The following is a 24,976-nucleotide window of genomic DNA, read 5'->3' as shown; positions in this document are numbered from 1 at the left end:
CGATCAACAAAACATTTTCCTTTTTGATTGACAGGTTACAAATGTGTTCTTGAATAGCCGAAATGTCGCGTTTTTTAATTCAAGTTGAATAGGTCTTGAGGCCTTTATTAATAATCTATATCTATCTATATAATAATACCGTAAGGACTCGACTTTGTTATCCCTTTTACGCCGCACCCAGTGACCCGATGCCCACGGCACTAATGCATTTTCCATCTACGAACCGCGCTCTTTGTTTATCACGTACAGCCATACTCGAAAAATCTGAATTCGCCGACTTTGGGACCCAAAAGCATCCGATTATCGGCCGATACGACGCCATCTTACGACACCATCGTATTGGCGTCTGCTGGGCGAAGGCGATGCGAGCCGTCCGCTGATTCGACAGTCGAGTGGTGTGATGGGTGGTGTGAACCAAATGGTCTTTTTATTCCCTTGAACATTTTAAATTAGGATATATAAGGAAACGTCTTTATCGTCATTTTAATAAAGTTAAATGGAGTGACGTTGCGATACTCGGGGTGCGTTGCATAAATCCTCGTAACTCAGAGAGGTGTAGCAGGTGGCGAGACGTAAGGAAGCTTAAAGATAACGAGCTGAAAACAGACGAACGATATGTCAATCTCTTTCTACACCGAACGGAAATAAAAGTATGACAGCGGGAAGGCATGGCCTGAGCACTTCGAGCAGAGAGGACTGATTGGACTTAACTTAAAGAGAAAAAATTGGAGCTTAACGGAAGAAGAAGATCCCATGAGCGCTCCCCTATGCCATCCATAATGGCACACTCTATCCATACACCACATCCTCCCTTCCGTGGATGTTCCACGGGTTTCGGCTAGTCTATATAATAATAGCGTAAGGACTCGACTTTGTTATCCCTTTTACGCCGCACCCAGTGACCCGATGCCCACGGCACTAATGGATTTACAATCTACGAACCGCGCTCTTTGTTTATCACATACAGACATACTCGAAAAATCTGAATTAGCCGACGTTGGGGCCCAAAACCATCCGATTAACTGCCGATACGACGCCATCTGACGACGCCATCGTGTTGGCGTCTGCTGGGTGAAGGCGAAGCAAGCCGTCCGCTGATTGGACAGGCGAAGGCGAAAGCAAGCCGTCCACTGAGTGGACAATCCAGAGCATGCATTTGTGCCGGTGTCGGCGATCGTTGTTCATATACGCACTCTTCATTCTCATCTTTCTTCCTAACTCTTACTCGGACAAGCAAATCCCCTGTGCCATCCATAATGGTACACTCTATCCATACACCACATCCTCCCTTCCGTGGATGTTCCACGCGCCATCGTATTGGCGTCGGCTGGGTGAAGGCAAAGCAAGCTGTCCGCTGATTGGACAGGCGAAGGCGAAAGCAAGCCGTCCACTGAGTGGACAATCCAGAGCATGCATTTGTGCCGGTGTCGTCGATCACGGTGTACTACACCACATCCTCCCTTCCGTGGATGTTGCACGGGTTTCGGCTAGTAAGTATTATTTCCCTTAAAAGTCTGGTAAATATCAAGCTGCTCACATTTTGTTTTGGGAACTAAAATGATTACATCTGGTGCCAAGGTCATGGCAATGACAGCTTCAGAAAATAAGATGTCTATAAAAAGTTATTAAACTTGTGGTGATCCAGAAGGAAATCTTCTTGATACAAGCCTGCATTTCAGAACTCTTCAGTGATGATTATCATCCTCTCTGGAAGGGAAAGGAGATGTGCCTGATGGCCTGCTTCAGGCAGTCCTGTCACTGGATGATATGAAGATGATGTCACTTTTTAACAATCTCTCACTTTAAGATTGGTGTATTGCAATTCAAGAATTTGGGAGAGTCAGCAATGCTCAAGTCAACAGCAGATTGCATCATCACCGACGATCTCAAGAATATTTATTTTTATTGATCAGCTGAAACTGAATCGGCTTGCTCTGTGTTAACAGCAACTTTGGCATTTTCGTCAGGACGGTGACAATTCTTTGGAATGCATCACTGTAGATGAAACCTAGCGATGAACCAGAACAAAACAATGCAGACGTTTGATGGACAGGCTAAAGGTTCTGTCACCCCACAGCCCACATGTACATAGCATACAGTGCCTTCAGAGAGTATTCACACCCCTTGACTTTTTCACATTTTGTTGTTACAGTCTGAATTTAAAATTGATTAAATTGAGATTTTCTTTGTCTCTGATCGAGCTACACATACCCCATAATGTCAATGGAATGTTTTTTTAATTTTTACAAAATAATTAAAAATGAAATACAGAAATATCTAATTTACATAAGTATTCAACCCCCCTGAGTCAATACTTTGTTTAAGTGCCTTTAGCAGAGATTACAGCTTCAAGTCTTCTTGAGTATGTCTATCAGCTTTGCACATTTGGATTTGGGGAGTTTCTCCCATTCTTCCTTGCAGATTTGCTCAAGCTCTGTCAAGTTGGATGGGGAGCATCAGTGGACAGTCAGTGAACTTCCTCTTTCCACAGATTCTCAATGGGATTCAAGTCTGGGCTTTGGCTTGGCCACTGAAGGACTTTTGTGTTATTGTTCTGAAGCCATTCCAGTGTTTTTTTGGCTGCATGCTTCGGGTCATTGTCCTGTTGGAAAGTAAATCTACGCCACAGTCTCATGTCTTTTGCACTCTGAAGCAGGTTATCCTCAAGGATTTGCCTGTATTTGGCTCCATTCATTGTTCCCTCTGGCCTTACAAGGCTCTCAGTCTCTGCTGCTGTGAAGCATCCCCATAGATGGTGATGAATCGTGCTTGGTTTCCACCAGACATAGCGCTTTGCATTCAGGCCAATGAGTTCAATTTTTGTCTCATCAGACCACAGAATCTTTTGCCTCGTCCTCTCAAAATCTTTAATATGCCTTTTTGCAAACTCCAGGTGTGCTGTAATTGTGCCTTTTTCTCAGGAGTGGCTTCCATCTGGCCACTCTTCCATGAAGCTTAGATTTTTGAAGTGCTGCAGAGACTGTTGTCCTTCTGGTAGATTCTCCCATTTCAGCCAAGGAACTCTAGATCTGTGGGTTTTTGGTTATTTCCCTGACCAAGGTCCTTCTTCCCCGGTTGCTCAGTTTGGTCGGACGGTTTGCACTAGGAAGAGTCTGCGTACTTCCATATTCTTTCCATTTCCTCATGATGGAGCTCACTGTGCTCTTTGGAACTTTCAACACTAAAAATTGTTTTATACCCTTCCCCAGATGTATACCTCCTCACAATTCTATCTCGGTATTCTATGGACAGTTCCTAGGACTTCATGGTAGAGTTTCTGCTCTGTCATGCACTGTCAACTGTGAGATCTTGTATCGAAAGGTGTGTTTCTAAATCATGTCCAATCAATTGAATGGCTACAGACGGACTTCAATGAAGTTGTAGAGATATCTTGAGGTTGATCAAAGGAAATTGGATGCACCTGAGGTCAATTTGGATATGATTTAGTCATAGCATAGGGGTTGAATACTTGTTTGACTCGAGACATTTCAGCTTTTCAATTTTAATTATTTTGTAAAAATTCATAAAAAAATATACAATTCCACTTTCAATCATACTCAGTAATGTGCAGATCAATGACAAAAAAAAATCTGCATTTAAGCCATTTTAAATTCAGGCTGTAACACAGCAAAATGTGAAAAAAATATCGAGGTTGTGAATACTTTCTGAAGGCAGTGTATATACTCCTATTGAGCAACCCATGTCATTCAGCAGAATGGATAGGGCCTGACTTCTCCACGTCCGAAACAGGCCAAACACCAATGAGGTAGCATCACACTAGAAGTTTTGATAATCATGCAATTTCATGGGGTGTAACATTGAATGGTGACTCCTACCATGTTGTTTTTCATGATTGGCTGATACATGTAGTATGGAAAAAGCATTCAATCCTACTTTGAAATGCCATCTTCCTCCATTTCAATTCTGCATCGCATGCAAAATGCAATGTCTGTGATGTGTCTGAGTCCTGGGAGTGGGAAGTTTTGCTTCGCCCACCATATTTATCAGATTTGAGACCACGTGACTTTTAGTTTTCTCCAAAATGAAACTAAATTACCACCTAGAGGAGGACATAGTGCATCTGATTAGGAGGTTAACGTTTCTGGACAAAATGCATTGAAGAGGATGGAGTTTCTTGATGAAACTTTGTCAAAGGGACAATGTTTATTTGTTAAGAGGGGGTGACGTCACTTCTTTGCGATGATTGTCATTCGCAAAAGTTCCCTGAATACAAAAGGATTGATTAGCAACGTCTTAATCATACAGTTCACATTACTTTCTGACTCATTAACATTTTTCTTTGTACTGCTAACTTTCTTTTTTATCACACCGTCCAGCAGCGGAGTTCACGTGATTTGCTACCGCATTGGAACTTTTTCACAAAAGCCTTTTATGATTATCGATTTGTTTTAATTTGCTTTTCCAGCATAGATGTATTTTCTAGCATAAGTGGAGCTGTTGAGTGATTAGTATCTAATATTCCAATCCAATAATATGGAATGTTGGGAATTTGCAGGACTCTCCCAATTCTCGCTTCCGCCGAACCATCGAGTGCTGCACAGAGTCTGATTTCTGCAACCGTTTGCTGCAACCCACATTGCCACCAACCCCGCCTACAACAGGTGCAGACAATTTGACTTATTGAGATGTTCATTTTTGGGGTCAACCGTTATTGAATTGCTGGGAATACTTCATTTTGGCCTTGTGCAGTTGAAAAAGGTTTTTGAAAGATCTCAAGGAGTGTTTCTTGTGAGCAAAAATGAATTTGTTAAATGGTCAACCCAGTTCTGTATATGTTTTTTATTACAGGAAATGTTTCTTTTATTTTGTTCAGGCTTTTTCGACTCGAGCATCCATCGAATGACTTTGTTTGCAGCGGCTGCAGTGTTCATGGTTTTGTTTCTCATTTTAATGGTCATGCTTTACATCAGGTAAGTGAAGTTATTTAATACCATTCATATAAATTGAAATCATCTTTGTAGGTAGAGTGTAACAGGTCTTTCATTTTATTACTTGCAAAATCGAAGATTTTTCATGTATATTGGTCGATCTTGTGCGTTATTCTGAATGTCTTTTTGTCTGTCTGTTTGTCTGTCTGTCTGTCTGTCTGTCTCTGTATGTCAGTCACCTCCAGGTCACAATTTTCAACCAATCTTCATGAAACTTTACCAAATGGTTGAGTTGGTCATAAGCAAGAAGCTTATTGTTTTTGGGGTCAAAAGGTCATTAGGTCAACATAGGCCAGGCCAAAGGTCACCAACTTTGTCAAATTTCTAAAATTGCCATTTTTCATCCGATTGACTTGAAAATTGAACAGCATTTGTATATTGAGTCACTCAATTGGGAAACCAACTATTTTTGAGGTCAAAAAGTCAAAGATCAACTCAAGGCCAAACTTCCAAAATCATCAATTTTCATCTGAAAAAATCATCATTTTTCATCCGATTGACTTGAAAATTTAACTGCATTTGCATAGTATAGTGCCTTGCTGAATTGGTAAAATTGGATTTTGCAAGTATCGTGCTCTGCATGACGTCTTCTTGTTTTATTTATTTATTTGCACATATATTATTTTACTTCCTTTGTGCTTGCTTGATAACCTCTGGCTGTAACCCACATTTTGATTCCTGAAAAGACGTGCTTAAGGCAAGTGGTACTGTTATTGTGTGTGCGGCAGAGCTGCAAGTTGTCACTTAATTTAAACACTCGCAATGCTCAACAGTCCACACCAACTTTTTTTTCCCAGCCTGTCTATGGGACAGTTATCTTTTATATTTTACCTGTCCAACTATTCATACTGCGAGCAGCAGGTAGGGCAACACCATTGTTTCTTCGAGGTCCTTGCTGGCTCGCAGGGGCTTGTCAGGTCTATAAAGATGCTCTTAGTCTGCGAATCACTGTGGCTTTGCACGAAAAAGAATAACTACATTTGAGGGTAAGGTATTTGAAGTTTATTAAACTTCCAGGTCATAAAATTGACAAACTCTTTGAACAGTTCAATAGATCTTTTCACTTGTCCGACACACAGTCTCCTTTCTCGGACAGTCGGACAACCGTTAATGACTTGACGTAAAATTAGTTTAAACGCATGATAATTCATATTCAATGATTGTTAGTAACCCCTTATACAATGCTGATTTCAATAGAATGCACGATTGATTATTTGTTTAATAGCAACCTAAGCTAGGGATCTGGATGCCAGTTTGATTCAAATGCAAAGTTTTGCTATGAACAAGGCAATATAAGGGTTTCATATAACTTTGCACTGCTCTTTAAGCCCCTACTCATGCATGTAGTTACATTTGGCAACAGCGTCAAACTCGCTTCCATGGTGCGATTTGGCAGGGGATTGAGGTGATTTCCCTGGCTCTGCCTTTTTTTTTTTTGGTATCCCTGGCATGGCACTCTAAATTTCCATCTCCGATGGAGGGATAAATTTGTCCCCCCTCCCCTCCCTTCCTCCACCAACTTCCCGTTAAAATATTTTGTACTAATGGTGATTGACTCAGTGAGATTTTAATGTCTGACATGTTAAACAAAAATCTTTAAAATGATACAGTGCCTTCAGAAGGTATTCACACCCCATGACTTTTTCGAATTTTGTTGTGTTACAGCCTGAATTTAAAATTGATTAACTTGAGATGCTTTTCTTTCTTTTTTTTACTGATCTATACACAATACCCCATAATGTCAAAGTGGAATTTTTGATACTAGTACACCCGCAGACTCTGGGAGGGGCAGGAAGGGTCATTCCTCTTTGGGGTATATAGATTACAGTCGATCTCTGGGCGGGTCTCAAGAATATTGGGTGTGTGTTCATTTACCAAGTTTCTTGTGAAGAGATCACCAAGTGGTTTAAGCATTTGAGCAAGCACTCCATTCAAAACCGTTAAGGAACGGCTGCCTTGGCAAGCACTAGCTAGCTGCTTGGTAAAGGAGCACAACCCGAGCTTCTCCCTTTCAGTTTTGTATGAAACAGCAGGAGCGAGTTTCAAAAGTTCGCTATGAAAAATGCCACGGTTGCGGCAGAAAGGGCCATGTTATTAACCCAACATTTGTGGGTTATATAGAGTACAGTAGATCTTCGCTCAGTTCTGTAAATAAACCTTACTTCACGGATATCGGGATTCCTCCAAATTTCTTCATTTAGTGTTATAAAGAGCATAGCGACTGTTTAAAAAGCTAAGCATATGTGTTTGTGGTGCATAATATTTTTACTTCCTGTAGAAGCTGTTGCTCCCACAGAAACGTCATTATAACTATAAGCTATTTACACACATTATCACTGCAGGAAAAACGCTTTGGGGAAGTGGGACATTATTTGTATTAATATTGTTTTGTAATAGCAGTAACAATATGTGATTATCATTAATTTTGTTATTAAAAGCGTCTTTGGAAATATGCCACGATAAAGCTAATTTAATATTTATATACACCTCAACGTGCAACTCCAATGACGGCAATGGCGGGCACACTCTCTCGGGGGGAGAAAACCCCCTTGGGGAGGGGGGGCAAATGAATGCGCTATAACCTTCATTGTGTAACCCTTCGTCATCCTGTCAAGTTTGGTTGAGATTAGATACGTAACGACAGAATGCATTAGCGTCCAAAATTCATCAGACAGACAGGCACAAATGACGTATTTTAGTACGATAAATTTTCACAGAATAATTAAAAATGAAATGCTGAAATGTCTTTATTCAATAAGTATTCTACCCCTTTGCTATGACACCAATTTCCTTTGATCATCCTTGAGATGTCTCTACAACCTCATTGGTGTCTACGTCTGGCCAATTCACCTGAATGGACATGATTTGGAAAGAAACACACCTTTCTATATAAGGTACCACAGTTGACAGTGCATTTCAGAGCAGAAGCCCACCATTAAGTCCAAGGAACTGTCCATAGAACATGGAGATAGAATTGTGAGGAGGCATAGATCTGGGGAAGGGTATAAAACTATTTCCAGAGTTTTGAAAGTTCCCAAGAGCACCATCATTAGAAAATGGAAAGAATATGGAACTACCCAGACTCTTCCTCGAGCTGGCTGTCCGATCAAAGTGAGAAACCAGGTAAGAAGGACCTTGTTGATGGAGGTGACCAATGACCACTCTGACATAACTACCGTACATAATTCCTTGGCTGAGATGGGAGAACCTGCTGAAAGGACAATAGTCTCTGCAACACTTCCACAAATGTAGGCTTTGTGGGAGAGTGGCCAGATGGAAGCCACTCTTAAGAAAATGGCACATGACAGCATTCCTGGAGTTTGCAAAAAGGCACGTGAAAGATTCTGAGAGCCTGAGGCAAAATATTCTATGTTGTGATGAGACGCAAATTAAACTCTTTGGCGTGAATGTAAAGTGCTATGTCTGGCAGAAACCGAGCACAGCACATCACCCAACTAAAAGTATCTCCACCGTGAAGCATGGTGGTGGCAGCATCATGCTATTTGGATGTTTTTCTGCGGCAGAAACTGAGAGACCGGTAAGGATAGAGAGAACAATGAATGTAGCCAAATACTGGAAAATCGTTGAGGAGAAGTTGTCAAACTTTGACTCAGATTCTGCAACTGGACCAGACGGCATCAGCCCATGGCGTCCTAAAATCCTGCTCTGCTGCTCTATGACACTCTCTCGGTAATATTCACCATATTTTTTTGCTGAAGGTCATCTGCCATCTGTTTGGGAATTAGCCAACATTACCACTTTACATAAAAAGGTGCAAAAACATATCCTGTCAACGACAGCAATTTGTAATTCAAATATCTGGGCAGCATCCTCACTGAGAATGGTGGATGCAAGGAAGAGATTAGAGCAAGAATTGCCATGGGGAAATTGGCTTTCAACCACAAGGAAAATTCCACTATCAGGATAAATGAGTGTGAGGGGGTGGAGCGGGGGGACGTTGTGGGGTTGAATAAAGGATTGGTTAATATATATTTATTTTTATTGGAAAGCGCAGTATTCTACACAAGAGACGTGGACATCGCAAAAGGAAGAATGCCACTGACCAGAAAGCTTTGAAAAGTGGATGTGGAGACGTATGGAGAAGATCAGTTGACAGGAGCATTGAAAGAACAATAAAATTTTGGAACTGATTCAGTAGCTAAGAGATAAGGGCTTTAAAAGTAGTCCAAGAATAAACAATGAGTGGAACGAGTCCAATGGGGAGAGGAAAGCACTGTTTGACTGACTGGAAGAAAGGGTTGTCATCCAAGAAGAGCAGAAGTTTTTTGCCGGGAGTAAAGCAGAGTCGAGAACCTGCAGATCACAATGCATGAGAAATGAGAAGTCGTTGTTTGTGTTTGTTGATTCTTTTATTTATACTTAATAAAATCGACTCTATGTAAGTATACGACATTGGTGTTTACTTTTTTTTTTTAAAGCTAGTTTTATGGCCATTTCATTGTAACTTACCGGTTTCTGGTTTCAGCTGCCAAAGGTTCGAGTGTGTCATTGGCTTTGTGTGGTGCAGGTACAAGCGTCAAGAAGCATGTCGGCGAGGCAAAAAGTGGCCCATGCGTGATGAGCTGATTATCCCGGGAACAGGAACAATGGAGGATATCATGGAGGAATGGCAAAGCTCTGGAAGCGGTTCCGGTTTGCCTTTGCTGGTGAGGGTCACATAATATGAACCATTATAATTTGGTCAATTGGTTGACCTGGTGTTGGTGCTGGTGTTGGTGTTGCCTGGTGACCTGTTGACAGGGCTGGTGCACCAGCCCTGGTGTTGGCTTAGCGGTTAGCATGCCGGCTTGGGATCCTAGGATCCTGGGTTCGAATCCCGGTCGATCGCTGAATTAACGCCAGGGGGGTTGACTCAGCCTGTTATCCTTCCGAAGTCGGCAAATTGAGTACCAGCTTGCTGGGATGAATGATCACGGTGTGTACACCGTATCCCTGCGGTAAGAGCGTGACCAAGGGTTGGCGTCAGGAAGGGCATCCGGCCATAAAAAACATTGCCTCAAACAGGGAACCATGATTGTCATGGGGCCCGCAAGGCTAACCCCTGCTCCAGCAGGGAAAATGGCCTTAAAACGATCATTCTATTCTATTCTATTCTTGACCTGTAACTTTTGGGACATCTTAAAACAAATGAAACTAGAAAGAGCAATCAGAGATTGCCGACCCTCGCCAGGATGTATTTTCAGTGGTTTTTAAGGCTTTTGTGTTGAAACAAATATGGCGGCGGCGAACCACGTGATCGATGATGTAATCTTTTTTTTTTCTCCACCAATTAATCCCTAGATGACGCTCAACAAATTTCATCTTGATCAGATGAAGTTTGGTACTTGTCGAATTATGACGTCATAATAGAGGCACCTATGATATCATCATTAACATATTTTATTCCCCATGGAGAGTTCTTTACAATGAGCCTTGTCTGAATTTTTTCTATGCAGCACTTTCGGAGATATAGACGTGCAAAGTTTTTCGTTTTTTCCAAGTTGGCGCCAATAGCACGTGACCTATGACGTCATAGTTACCATTAAATAATTATACAGATGGAGTTGCACCGATGGTGAAAATTTCCTGTCAGTCGGACCAACAGTTGCAGAGAAAATCATATTTATTCTGTGCAGACAGACAGACAGACAGACAAACAGTTCAAATGCAATACTCTCTCCTCAGGCGAGGGTAACTAGAATGTTTTCAATGTGGACTGAGCAGAAAATCTAGCGTTTTATAAGAGTGGAGTGGTCCTTGATGATATTATATGTATCATATGAAATGTAATTGGGATAAAACTCTGGCATCCCATGTTTGCCTTCAAATTTACAATTTCCCGTTGAGAAAAACAGGTATGTAAATAAACACTTGTACCATTCAGCATTTTGGCCCTGTTAGTTGTAAACAAATTAAGACCCATAGTTTGTCAAGTCAGGGTCACCAAAATGTAATCAATTTGTCCTTGTCACACACCCAACCTGTCCGCCATGTTTTGTCGGAATCCACCCACGACTTACTGAGATATTATGCTCAAAACAGTTGGACAAACAGGCAAACAAACAGGGGTGAAAACATAACTTCTGTCCACCTTAGGTGGCAAAGGTAACAATAAATAATTTAACAATGCAGAGCCTTGCCAGGATATTTGTCATAGCCCTTGCCCTTTCACATGAGAAGCCACTGACTGTGATCCCCATATAGATAAAAAACACTTTTATCATTACTCCCGCCAGGGAGTAATAGGCTATCAGCTAGGGGGGTCAACCGGTACCAAATTGAGGGAGTAAGGCTAATAATGATTTTTGACAAGGTTTTTACCTCTAGAATAAGAAAATATGTGATAGCAAATTCAACGATGTAGCTAAATGTGTGTTATCACCCATTTTCAAAATGGCCGCCAAATTTCTCAAAATATCAATGGTCAATGTAGTGTTTTTTTCACTATTCACCCTATACCCCAAATTTGGGTATCTTATACCTGGTTTTAGGGGTTAGAAATGATTTTACAACTTTGGGACATCACCCATTGCTAACCAATTGGGACATCACCATACCAGTATTAGTCGTTTGATAAGAAAGTATCAACAAACAAATGATGTGAAGGACAGGCAGGAATGTGTCACCCAATTTTGTTCTCTTCATTGCGTTCCAACATCTGGACAAAATGTTGCACAAGATTACCCTACACCGCAACGAAAAGGTGCAAAAATTCATTGATACATTTCCACTATGTCGAAAATACGTGGTGGTGCGATACTTTTTTCCATGTGTATACTTGCAAATCTACTGAATGCCAGTTATTTTCGTGCATATTTTGTGCATAAAGTTGTTGCTATGATGGCAGCCATTTTGTGAAATTGGGCGCCATATTGGATTCTATCTTCTTGGATTAAAGTTCAGATGATGTATTTCATACTTTAAGAGAGTTGTAAAGTCTTAAACATCTCAAAACGCAATGCTATTTGTTACAAATTCTTACAAGAATATGAAACATGGTGTTTTTAATAGAAAAACATGCATTTTGGCGGCCATTTTGAAAATGAGGTGATAACACCCATTTAGCTACATGGTTGAATTTGCTATCACATATTTTCATATTCTAGGGGTAAAGACCTATCCAAAAATCAATATTAGGCTTACTCCCTCATTTTGGTACCAATGGACCCTATTTTGGGGGTCTGGCTGATGGCCTATAATGCATTCACTCGTGTGTGCGTGTGTGCGTGTGTGCGTGTGTGTGTGTGTGTGTGTGTGTGTGTGTGTGTGTGTGTGTGTGTGTGTGTGTGTGTGTGTGTGTGTGTGTGTGTGCGTGCGTGCGTGCGCGCGCGCACACACACACAAGATATCTGGAAAAGTTCTGAACGGATTTGGATGAAAGTTGGTGGGATGATTGCCCTTGGGATAAGGAAGAATTGATTAGTTCTTGGTGAACCTCAGGATATTATTCCCGATCCAGGAATTTTTTTGAAGGATTGTTTTTTACCATTGGAATATAGGGCTCATTTTTTTTTCTTTCTAATAAAGACATATTCTGTCATTTTAAAACCACTAAAGTGTGTATTAGATTTCCCAGTTTCATAAAATGTATCGTTTGATATGTATAATGCTTTGACAGTTTTTTTTTGTTTTGTTTGTTTTTACCTCAGAAGAGATATCAACATTTAGCTCAGCGAATGTCATTCGCGGTGTCAGTATTTGATGAACTTATAAAGACTTAGTTCCAGATTTGTCAATGGCTGAGGTATATTAACAAACGAATAAAACAGATTTGGCAAAATTCGAACTTAAAAAAAAAAGATTGCATATTCACCCAGGGTTGTGAGAGGCTGAAGAAGAAGAAGAAACCTCGCATGGGCTTCCCAGACCAAATAAATAATTCTGGCTCTGCGATTTTCAGGTTTATTTATCTATATATCTACATATCTGGGCAGTGCCTTGTTGTCACTGAACTAATCCCTGAAACTTTTGTTTCTGTGGTTGTGAAGTGTTTTTAATAATGTGGTGGTGGTTTTGAATCACGTGGCGGTGAGGTATTTTGCATTATGTGGTGGTGAGGTGTAAAATGACGTGGTGGTGAGGTGTTTTTAAATCATGTGGCTGTGAGGTGTTTTTAATTTCGTGGCTGTGAGGTGTTTTTAATTTCGTGTTTCATGGCTCTGAGGTGTTTTTAATTTCGTGTTTCATGGCTGTGAGGTGTTTTTAATTTCGTGTTCCATGGCTGTGAAGTGTTTTTAATTTCGTGTTTCGTGGCTCTGAGGTGTTTTTAATTTCGTGTTCCATGGCTGTGAAGTGTTTTTAATTTCGTGTTTCGTGGCTCTGAGGTGTTTTTAATTTCATGATTCGTGGCTCTGAGGTGTTTTTAATTTCGTGTTTCATGGCTGTGAGGTGTTTTTAATTTCGTGTTTCATGGCTGTGAAGTGTTTTTAATTTCGTGTTTCGTGGCTCTGAGGTGTTTTTAATTTCGTGTTCCATGGCTGTGAAGTGTTTTTAATTTCGTGTTTCGTGGCTCTGAGGTGTTTTTAATTTCATGATTCGTGGCTCTGAGGTGTTTTTAATTTCGTATTCCATGGCTGTGAGGTGTTTTTAATTACGTGTTCCATGGCTGTGAAGTGTTTTTAATTTCGTGTTTTGTGGCTGTGAGGTGTTTTTAATTTCGTGTTCCATGGCTGTGAGGTGTTTTTAATTTCGTGTTTCGTGGCTGTGAAGTGTTTTTAATTTCGTGTTTCGTGGCTGAGGTATTTTTAATTTCGTGTTTCGTGGCTGTGAAGTGTTTTTAATTTCGTGTTTCGTGGCTCTGAGGTGTTTTTAATTTCGTGTTTTGTGGCTGAGGTGTTTTTAATTTCGTGTTTCGTGGCTGTGAAGTGTTTTTAATTTCGTGTTTTGTGGCTGTGAGGTGTTTTTAATTTCGTGTTTCGTGACTGTGAGGTGTTTTTAATTTCGTGTTTCATGGCTGTGAAGTGTTTTTAATTTCGTGTTTCGTGGCTCTGAGGTGTTTTTAATTTCGTGTTTCGTGGCTGTGATGTGTTTTTAATTTCGTGTTTCGTGGCTCAGGTGTTTTTAATTTCGTGTTTTGTGGCTGCGAAGTGTTTTTAATTTCGTGTTTCATGGCTCTGAAGTGTTTTTAATTTCGTGTTTTGTGGCTGTGAAGTGTTTTTAATTTCGTCTTTCATGGCTGTGAAGTGTTTTTAATTTCGTGTTTCATGGCTGTGAAGTGTTTTTAATTCCGTGTTTCATGGCTGTGAAGTGTTTTTAATTCCGTGTTTCATGGCTGTGAAGTGTTTTTAATTTCGTGTTTCATGGCTGTGAAGTGTTTTTAATTTCGTGTTTCATGGCTGTGAAGTGTTTTTAATTTCGTGTTTCATGGCTGTGAAGTGTTTTTAATTTCGTGTTTCATGGCTCTGAAGTGTTTTTAATTTCGTGTTTCATGGCTGTGAAGTGTTTTTAATTTCGTGTTTCATGGCTGTGAAGTTTTTAATTTCGTGTTTTGTGGCTGTGAAGTGTTTTTAATTTCATGTTTCATGGCTGTGAAGTGTTTTTAATTTCGTGTTTCGTGGCTGTGAAGTTTTTAATTTCGTGTTTCGTGGCTGTGAAGTTTTTAATTTCGTGTTTTGTGGCTGTGAAGTGTTTTTAATTTCATGTTTCATGGCTGTGAAGTGTTTTTATTTTCTTGTTTCATGGCTCTGAAGTGTTTTTAATTTCATGTTTTGTGGCTGTGAAGTGTTTTTAATTTTGTGTTTTGTGGCTGTGAAGTGTTTTTAATTTTGTGTTCCATGGCTGTGAAGTGTTTTTAATTTCGTGTTTTGTGTCTGTGAAGTGTTTTTAATTTCGTGTTTCATGGCTGTGAAGTGTTTTTAATTTCGTGTTTTGTGGCTGTGAAGTGTTTTTAATTTCGTCTTTCATGGCTGTGAAGTGTTTTTAATTTCGTGTTTCATGGCTGTGAAGTGTTTTTAATTCCGTGTTTCATGGCTGTGAAGTGTTTTTAATTCCGTGTTTCATGGCTGTGAAGTGTTTTTAATTTCGTGTTTCATGGCTGTGAAGTGTTTTTAATTTCGTGTTTCATGGCTGTGAAGTGTTTTTACTTTCGTGTTTCATGGCTGTGAAGTGTTTTTAATTTCGTGTTTCATGGCTCTGAAGTGTTTTTAATTTCGTGTTTCATGGCCGTGAAGTGTTTTTAATTTCGTGTTTCATGGCTCTGAAGTGTTTTTAATTTAGTGTTCCATGGCTCTGAAGTGTTTTTAATTTCGTGTTTCATGGCTCTGAAGTGTTTTCTAATTTTGTGTTCCATGGCTGTGAAGTGTTTTTAATTTCATGTTTCGTGGCTGTGAAGTGTTTTTAATTTCGTGTTTTGTGGCTGTGAGGTGTTTTTAATTTTGTGTTTCATGGCTCTGAAGTGTTTTTAATTTCGTGTTTTGTGGCTGGTAAGTGTTTTTAATTTCATGTTTCATGGCTGTGAAGTGTTTTTAATTTTGTGTTCCATGGCTGTGAAGTGTTTTTAATTTCGTGTTTTGTGGCTGTGAAGTGTTTTTAATTTCGTGTTTCATGGCTCTGAAGTGTTTTTAATTTCGTGTTTTGTGGCTGTGAAGTGTTTTTAATTTCGTGTTTTGTGGCTGTGAAGTGTTTTTAATTTCATGTTTCATGGCTGTGAAGTGTTTTTAATTTCGTGTTTCGTGGCTGTGAAGTTTTTAATTTCGTGTTTCGTGGCTGTGAAGTTTTTAATTTCGTGTTTTGTGGCTGTGAAGTGTTTTTAATTTCATGTTTCATGGCTGTGAAGTGTTTTTATTTTCTTGTTTCATGGCTCTGAAGTGTTTTTAATTTCGTGTTTTGTGGCTGTGAAGTGTTTTTAATTTCGTGTTTTGTGGCTGTGAAGTGTTTTTAATTTTGTGTTCCATGGCTGTGAAGTGTTTTTAATTTCGTGTTTTGTGTCTGTGAAGTGTTTTTAATTTCGTGTTTCATGGCTGTGAAGTGTTTTTAATTTCGTGTTTTGTGGCTGTGAAGTGTTTTTAATTTCGTCTTTCATGGCTGTGAAGTGTTTTTAATTTCGTGTTTCATGGCTGTGAAGTGTTTTTAATTCCTTGTTTCATGGCTGTGAAGTGTTTTTAATTCCGTGTTTCATGGCTGTGAAGTGTTTTTAATTTCGTGTTTCATGGCTGTGAAGTGTTTTTAATTTCGTGTTTCATGGCTGTGAAGTGTTTTTAATTTCGTGTTTCATGGCTCTGAAGTGTTTTTAATTTCGTGTTTCATGGCCGTGAAGTGTTTTTAATTTCGTGTTTCATGGCTCTGAAGTGTTTTTAATTTAGTGTTCCATGGCTCTGAAGTGTTTTTAATTTCGTGTTTCATGGCTCTGAAGTGTTTTTAATTTCGTGTTTCATGGCTGTGAAGTGTTTTCTAATTTTGTGTTCCATGGCTGTGAAGTGTTTTTAATTTCATGTTTCGTGGCTGTGAAGTGTTTTTAATTTCGTGTTTCGTGGCTGTGAGGTGTTTTTAATTTCGTGTTTTGTGGCTGTGAGGTGTTTTTTAATTTCGTGTTTTGTGGCTGTGAGGTGTTTTTAATTTCGTGTTTTGTGGCTGTGAGGTGTTTTTAATTTCGTGTTTCATGGCTGTGAAGTGTTTTTAATTTCGTGTTTCGTGGCTCTGAGGTGTTTTTAATTTCGTGTTTCGTGGCTGAGGTGTTTTTAATTTCGTGTTTCGTGGCCCTGAGGTGTTTTTAATTTCATGTTTTGTGGCTGTGAGGTGTTTTTAATTTCGTGTTTTGTGGCTGAGGTGTTTTTAATTTCGTGTTTTGTGGCTGTGAAGTGTTTTTAATTTTGTGTTTCGTGGCTGTGAAGTGTTTTTAATTTCGTGTTTTGTGGCTGTGAGGTGTTTTTAATTTTGTGTTTCGTGGCTGTGAAGTGTTTTTAATTTCGTGTTTTGTGGCTGTGAAGTGTTTTTAATTTCGTGTTTCGTGGCTGTGAAGTGTTTTTAATTTCGTGTTTCGTGGCTGTGAAGTTTTTAATTTAGTGTTTTGTGGCTGTGAAGTGTTTTTAATTTCGTGTTTCATGGCTGTGAAGTGTTTTTAATTTCGTGTTTCATGGCTCTGAAGTGTTTTTAATTTAGCGTTTCATGGCTGTGAAGTGTTTTTAATTTCGTGTTTCATGGCTGTGAAGTGTTTTTAATTTTGTGTTCCATGGCTGTGAAGTGTTTTTAATTTCGTATTTTGTGGCTGTGAAGTGTTTTTAATTTCGTGTTTCATGGCTCTGAAGTGTTTTTAATTTCGTGTTTTGTGGCTGTGAAGTGTTTTTAATTTCGTGTTTCATGGCTGTGAAGTGTTTTTAATTTCGTGTTTCATGGCTGTGAAGTGTTTTTAATTCTGTGTTTCATGGCTGTGAAGTGTTTTTAATCCGTGTTTCATGGCTGTGAAGTGTTTTTAATTTCGTGTTTCATGGCTGTGAAGTGTTTTTAATTTCGTGTTTCATGGCTGTGAAGTGTTTTTAATTTCGTGTTTCATGGCTGTGAAGTGTTTTTACTTTCGTGTTTCATGGCTGTGAAGTGTTTTTAATTTCGTGTTTCATGGCTCTGAAGTGTTTTTAATTTCGTGTTTCATGGCTCTGAAGTGTTTTTAATGTCGTGTTCCATGGCTCTGAAGTGTTTTTAATTTCGTGTTTCATGGCTCTGAAGTGTTTTTAATTTCGTGTTTCGTGGCTGTGAGGTGTTTTTAATTTCGTGTTCCATGGCTCTGAAGTGTTTTTAATTTCGTGTTTCATGGCTCTGAAGTGTTTTTAATGTCGTGTTCCATGGCTCTGAAGTGTTTTTAATTTCGTGTTTCATGGCTCTGAAGTGTTTTTAATTTCGTGTTTCGTGGCTGTGAAGTGTTTTTAATTTCATGTTTTGTGGCTGTGAAGTGTTTTTAATTTCGTGTTCCATGGCTCTGAAGTGTTTTTAATTTCGTGTTTCATGGCTGTGAAGTGTTTTTAATTTCATGTTTCGTGGCTGTGAAGTGTTTTTAATTTCATGTTTCGTGGCTGTGAGGTGTTTTTAATTTAGTGTTTCGTGGCTGTGAGGTGTTTTTAATTTCGTGTTTTGTGGCTGTGAGGTGTTTTTAATTTCGTGTTTTGTGGCTGTGAGGTGTTTTTAATTTCGTGTTTTGTGGCTGTGAGGTGTTTTTAATTTCGTGTTTTGTGGCTGTGAGGTGTTTTTAATTTCGTGTTTTGTGGCTGTGAGGTGTTTTTAATTTCATGTTTCGTGGCTGTGAGGTGTTTTTAATTTCGTGTTTTGTGGCTGTGAGGTGTTTTTAATTTCATGTTTCGTGGCTGTGAAGTGTTTTTAATTTCGTGTTTTGTGGCTGTGAGGTGTTTTTAATTTCATGTTTCGTGGCTGTGAAGTGTTTTTAATTTCGTGTTTTGTGGCTGTGAGGTGTTTTTAATTTCATGTTTCATGGCTGTGAAGTGTTTTTAATTTCGTGTTTTGTGGCTGTGAGGTGTTTTTAATTTCATGTTTCGTGGCTGTGAAGTGTTTTTAATTTCGTGTTTTGTGGCTGTGAAGTGTTTTTAATTACATGTTTCGTGGCTGTGAAGTGTTTTTAATTTCATGTTTCGTGGCTGTGAAGTGTTTTTAATTTCGTGTTTTGTGGCTGTGAAGTGTTTTTAATTTCATGTTTCGTGGCTGTGAAGTGTTTTTAATTTCGTGTTTTGTGGCTGTGAAGTGTTTTTAATTTCGTGTTTTGTGGCTGTGAAGTGTTTTTAATTCCGTGTTTCATGGCTGTGAAGTGTTTTTAATTTCGTGTTTTGTGGCTGTGAAGTGTTTTTAATTCCGTGTTTCATGGCTGTGAAGTGTTTTTAATTTCGTGTTTTGTGGCTGTGGGGTGTTTTTAATTTCATGTTTCGTGGCTGTGAAGTGTTTTTAATTTCATGTTTCGTAGCTGTGAGGTGTTTTTAATTTCATGTTTCGTGGCTGTGAAGTGTTTTTAATTTCATGTTTCGTGGCTGTGAGGTGTTTTTAATTTCGTGTTTTGTGGCTGTGAGGTGTTTTTAATTTCGTGTTTTGTGGCTGTGAGGTGTTTTTAATTTCGTGTTTTGTGGCTGTGAGGTGTTTTTAATTTCGTGTTTTGTGGCTGTGAGGTGTTTTTAATCTTCTCTATATTCTATATGTATATATATATATATATGTGCAGTGTGTCTTGTGCTGTCACTGAACTACTCCCTCAAACTTTTGTGAAGTCGTACTATTCCAACTTGACCCACGGCGGGAGTATGCGCTCTACTGAGTGGCGTTCTAGTTTAACATTTGTATTTTGCATGGAAATTTTATAATCTTATTAAATTGGTGATGGTCGGCTGCAGACTTAAAACCATGAAGGGAATAACTCAAGACAACAGACTCGGAAAGTCAGTTCTGCAGGCCGGAAAGAATGGAGGTGTTGATGTTGGGTTTTTTGTATTCATAGTCGAGACTTGTGGAAGAGCTAGTACTAGTACACTGAACGGATCAGGATGTAACAGGACACAAGGAACAGCAAAGAGATGGGGGGGAACACCAACAGCAAACCTGAAGGCCATGACAGTGGGATGGGGACAAACAATGGGTGTGAGGAGTAATGGGAGGCAGTGGAGGATGCATGTGGTGGACAAGATTGATGTGGAGTGGAGTTGGCCTTCGATGTCATAGGCAGAGAGATGTTCGAGGAGAGTACGGTGGGATGCCAGATTGAAAAGCACAAGATGTGTCCAGAGAAACAGCCCTGATCTCATATTTGACATTGAGGGCCAGAGGGCCTCCATCCATTGTTGGGTGAGTATAAGCATGTCCAACGTGAAGTAACCTGGTCCGAATCAAAATTGATGATCTGAGATGAGGTTGTTGGGGAAAAGTAAAGATTTCATATCGACTGCAATGATGGATTTCATGACCTTGCTGATGATTGGAATTGAGGAGTGTAGCAAGGAAAAGTTTTTCTGGTAGAACACTTGCGAACTGGAGGAGTAGTGGTTGGGCAGAAAGGTGATACGGTAGGAGAGTAAGACCAGAATAGAGCCAGCAAAAAAAAACAAATAAGAAGACGTCATGCAGAGCATGAAACTTGCAAAATCCACCGCTCCCCCTCCCAACTCGCACTCTTTGAAATGTTTAATAAATGTGTTAAAAATAAATTTGAATAGTTTAAGCATGGTAGAAAATATTTTAAAACCTAGTGCTTGCACCCATGATGCCAGGTTACCTAACGAAGAGGGTTTCACCTGATTTACAATGTTCTAAGAATGCTGTGTTGTCAGGTGGTCTCCTAAAGTTTCGATTTTTTTCCTTGTACATTTTCGCTTGTACTTTCATTTTTATGCCTCCGCCGACTAAGTCTCCGGAGGCATTATTTTTTCCGGTTGTCAGTCCGTGATAGGTTTTCGTTACCGCGATAACTTGAGAACGGCTGAAGGGATCTTAGTCAAACTTGGTGCAGGTATGCATAATAAGGTAAAGATAAACTGTTTAGATTTTTGGGTCAAGAGGTCAAAGGTCAAAGTCTGTAATATGTCTATAACTTGAGAACGGCTGAAATGATATAATTCAAACTTGGTACAGGTATGCATAATAAGGTAACGATAAACTGCTTAGATTTTGGGGTCCCACGGTCAAAGGCCAAAGGTCAAAGGTCATGTCAGGTAAAAATGTGATAACTTGTGAGCAGCTGAAGGGATTGAAATCAATACTTGGTGCAGGTACGTATAATGATGTAAACATGAACTGATTAAATGTTGGGGTCAGGAGGTCAAAGGTGAGAGGTCATGTCAGGTAGAATGTGATAACTTGAGAACAGCTGATTGGATTTAAATCAAACTTGGTACAAGTATTGTAATGATGTAATAATGTGGGCGGAGGCATATCAGTCGACGTCGTGATGTCGAAGAGTGCCTTTCTCGTTGTCTTTAGAGCTTCGAGCATCTTTCGTTGATGCTGCCTTCTTTCTTCATTGTGTTTCATGGCTATACTGTACAGGTTCCAAGGACCATTGGGAAGCAGGTGTCGCTGGTGCGGGAGCTTGGCAGAGGGCGCTTTGGCGAAGTCTGGTTGGGAAAATGGCGTGATGAGGCCGTGGCCGTGAAGGTCTACTTCTCATTGGAGGAGGCTACCTGGCTACGTGAAACCGAGATCTACCAGTCAGTGCTGATGCGCCATGAAAATGTTTTGGGTTTGTTCCACTCTTTACATCCTTTCGAAATCAATTCAACTACCATATTTGTTGCTGCAAGCTAATGTGCATAATATAAATTGATGACAAGAATGTATTAATATCAATGAAAGAAAAATATCAATATGCCTTCCAAGATCTTCTTCTTTTTTTTTAAACGTTAAGCCCAAACTGCATTTTCCTGGATCAAAGCACTAACCCAAAAAAATATTCAGAACCGTAATATTTACTAAAAACAAAACCATATATTGATAAATTTGCATGTTTGACAAATGACTTGAGAAAATGAGAGGTTTTGTTGATTTTTTTTTTTAATCTCTAAATGACGATGTCTGTAATGGCCGTTTTACACCACAAAACACACCAACTTTTGAATGGGGCTTCTGGCAGCAAACACGTTGTGTGCTGTAGTGCTCAGAACCAGTGAATAATGACATCCAATGATGTGACAACATAATTAATGCCTCGACAAGTCAATAATGGTGTAAGCACCATTATAACGAATACTGCTGCAACTCTCCTCATCCCCTGTATAAGCCGCTGGATATAATCCAAAAAGAGTTGTTGCCATTATTGGTACAAAGCAGCCTCAAAATTGTGCCAGAGTTTGCACAGGAGGATCCAATATTATAAATCTTTCCCCAAGAATGTCACAAATATGCTCGATTGATTTTACATCATGATTTGCTGGTCAGGGCAAAGTCGTGATGGCAACGTTGCACAAGAAGTTGGTAACTGCATAAGTATGGTAGGGTCTGGACGTCTCATCCATAAATACACTGGTCTTAAGAAGTGGATTGTTGTCAGAATGTGAACAACAGCATGATCCCAAATGCCCCTGTGATACTTTTTGCCTGTGAGGTTACCCTGTGCAATATATAGAATGAATGATCGTTTTAAGGCCATTTTCCCCGCTAGAGTGGGGATCAACATCAAGCGGGGATCATTGAGCGGGGATCAATTGAAAAGCGGGGATGATTGAGCGGGGATCAATGACAACATCAAGTTTATAATTGCAACAGGCAGCCCCATATAATAACCGATCCACCACCAAACGGAATGGACTCCACAATGTTCTTGGGTGAATAGGCTGCGTTAGATTGCCGCTAATCCCGGGTTCTACCATCAATTCCATGCGGGAGAAATTGACTCATCAGACCAATGGATCTTCCTCCGGGATGTGAGATTCCAGTGTTGATGTGCCCACCCCCATTTTAAAGCACTGATCTGTGTTCTGGGGTGAGAAGAAGGCATCTTATCAGTCAGTTGGCTTTGCAACCTGCAGCACTGAGTTGGATCCAGAAGGTTATTGGAGGTAACCTTCGAGGGGGGTACCGTTCATGCCACAGCACTATGCGTGGCTTAAAGTCATCAACCTCCCCTACCCCTCTCCAACCCATCTCCTTGTACTCAAACCCACTCCCATCCCAAAGTCCTCAAGTCCCCCTTCTCCCCCGCCATCCCTTCCGCCCCCCCCCCAATTTACAAACCCCTCCCAACATTTTCTTTAAATGCCCTCCCCACCCCAAATATTCAACCTCCCTTCCACCTCAAGTCCTCACACCTCTCTCCCCAAAGGCTCAACCCCCATCTCCCAACTGTCTCCTCTCTGCCCCTCACTCCAACTCTGTCCTTTATCTCCCCGAACCCAACTTTCTCTCCTTCCCGAACCCTTTCTTCTTCAAGTCCACAACTCCCCCACTAAACTCCAATTCCTCAACCCCCCCCCCCCCCCCCCCACACCAAGTCCTCAATCCCCCACCCTCCACACCAAGTCCTCAATCCCCCAACCCCACCACAAGTTCTCAACCCTCAAATCCTCAACTCCCCCCACCCCCAAACTCCACGTTCTGAACCAACCCTCCAAAACCCAAGTCCTCAACCCACCCCTCAAAGCCTCGATCCCCCTCCCCCCCAACTCTGCCCCCTCTCTGCCTCCACCCCGACTCTCTGTCCTACCCTCCACCTTTATTCTTCTTCAAGTCCTCTATCTCCCCCACCCAACCCCATGTCCTCAACCCACCCCTTTCCAATGCCCTCAACTTCATTCTTCCAACTCTCCACCACTCTCACCCCAACTCCAACTCTGTTCTCCTCTCTACCTTTCTTCCCGTTCTTAACCTTCCTTTTCCCGTTCGTTAAGAAGTGTCAAAGGAAAATAAAACCTATTTAATTCACAATCTTATGACATTCTGTTATCTTGTGAGTCTTCAGTACAAATAACGGATAAGTAAGCTAAATGATAAAAAAAAACACAAGGTTATTTATAATGGGAAATAAATCTACAACCGGAGCTCCTCGGACAAATACCTTTTTATGATATGGGATTTTTGGTCCTAGTTGAATAGTTTAAGAGAAAATTGTTGGATAGACAGAAAAACAAATGAAGAGAATAAGCATATTATTATATAGAATAGGGAGGAAGAAGAATACAGCTGCAGAGCAGCAATCACAGTCGGTAACAAATGATAACTAGAATGGCAGTCGGTAGATACTTCAGCCAGGCTGACCATTTTGTTTTATCCCATTGATAGGCCGAATCTGCATGCGGACCTTAACCATGCAAAATCTAATTGGCTTTGTTCTTGTCACCTAACCAACTTATCCACCAAGTTTTGCCATAACCCATCCACAACTTTTTGAGATGTCATGTCATATCGTTTTGGCCCTATCTCTCAATGGCAAAGAATCACTTACCATTATAGTATCTGGATCCGGCTCTTCACCAAAATCTAATCAATTTGGCCTTGCCACATATCCAACTTGTCCACCAAGTTTTGTACGAATCCGTCTATAACTTTTTTTAAGTATTCTGCTCATAGACAGACAAACAGCCAAACAGGGGTGAAAAACCTCCAATCCACATTTAGTGGTGGAGGTAATAAATAAATTGCACACTATGCGCTCTTGAAAGGTGCCAATCTGTCTGCATGTACCCTGCAGAAAACTGGGGGTGTGGTGGGGAGAGCACATAAAAGTGCAGAGGGTGCAAGACCAGAAGGTAGGTGGTAGAAGACAGAGAGACCACCAAGCTGTCTGCGATATGAAAATGACAGGCCCAATGACTCAGCTTCATTGCGGGAGATTTCATTAATCTTGAAGGTCTTGGTTTCCATGGCGTCAAGCTGAACAGGGTGTTAGGCTGGGGCAGCAGACCAGAGAGGAGAGCAGTACTACATCAAGCTGCAGATGAAGACCTTGTAGGTGGATAGGAGGTCAGGAGTGCCAAGGAAAGAGTTTGCACGATGGATGATGCCCAGTCAGTGATTGGCTTTTGAGACCAATTCAGATACGTAGTTTGCCCAAGCAAACCATGGCTGATGGTGGGTTCCAAAAGTTTGAGTGACTGTTCCTCAAGGTGGTTGTTAAGGAAGTAGATGGGAGATTTCGCCAGATTATCTTTTCTGAGATAAAGTGAGAGCGTGAGATTTATCAGGATTGAGTCATATGCCAAGTCTTTGACCAGCTCATGATTCTATCAAGGTCTTCAGAGAGGGATGAGGCTGCTGCCTGCCTGTTCTTAAGGTAAGTGATGTTATTGCAGAGAGTGGAGTCATCAGCACATATATAAAGGGGATTTTCCAGAGTCAGAAAGAAAGCTGATGAAGATTAGGAATAGGATGGGTCCAAAGTCACTGCCTTGGTGAGGAACTCCAGCCTTGACAGGGAGACGAGATGAGAGGACCCTGTTGAGAGCCACATGTTAGCTCCTAGAGTAGACACAGTCAGTCAGCCATGTATTGCTGTAACCTTGGATACCATAGGCAACGAGTTTGGAGAGCAAGTTGTGGTGCCAGTCTGTCGAATGCTCAATATATCTGCAAATATGGCCCTGATCTTATGTCTCACATTTGAAGCCCTCCGTCCATTT

At 40.4% G+C, this 24,976-nt stretch overlaps 1 protein-coding gene across 5 annotated transcripts in view; it reads left to right on the top strand.

Moving 5' to 3' along the window:
- LOC137416616 (bone morphogenetic protein receptor type-1B) overlaps nt 1-24,976 on the top strand; it is a 156,658-nt gene that overhangs the window by 105,903 nt on the left and 25,779 nt on the right. For all 5 annotated transcript variants that reach the window (XM_068102264.2, XM_078783205.1, XM_068102265.2 and 2 more), the window contains exons 5-8: nt 4,517-4,622; nt 4,835-4,931; nt 9,478-9,616; nt 20,913-21,105. In XM_068102264.2, the coding sequence (XP_067958365.1) occupies nt 4,517-4,622; nt 4,835-4,931; nt 9,478-9,616; nt 20,913-21,105 (535 nt within the window). The remainder of the gene's footprint in view (nt 1-4,516; nt 4,623-4,834; nt 4,932-9,477; nt 9,617-20,912; nt 21,106-24,976) is intronic.

This window comes from Myxine glutinosa, chromosome 8 (assembly GCF_964187855.1).
Source record: "Myxine glutinosa chromosome 8, kmMyxGlut1.1, whole genome shotgun sequence".
Lineage (NCBI taxonomy): Eukaryota > Metazoa > Chordata > Myxini > Myxiniformes > Myxinidae > Myxine > Myxine glutinosa.
This window is presented reverse-complemented; position numbering and strand designations above follow the sequence as displayed.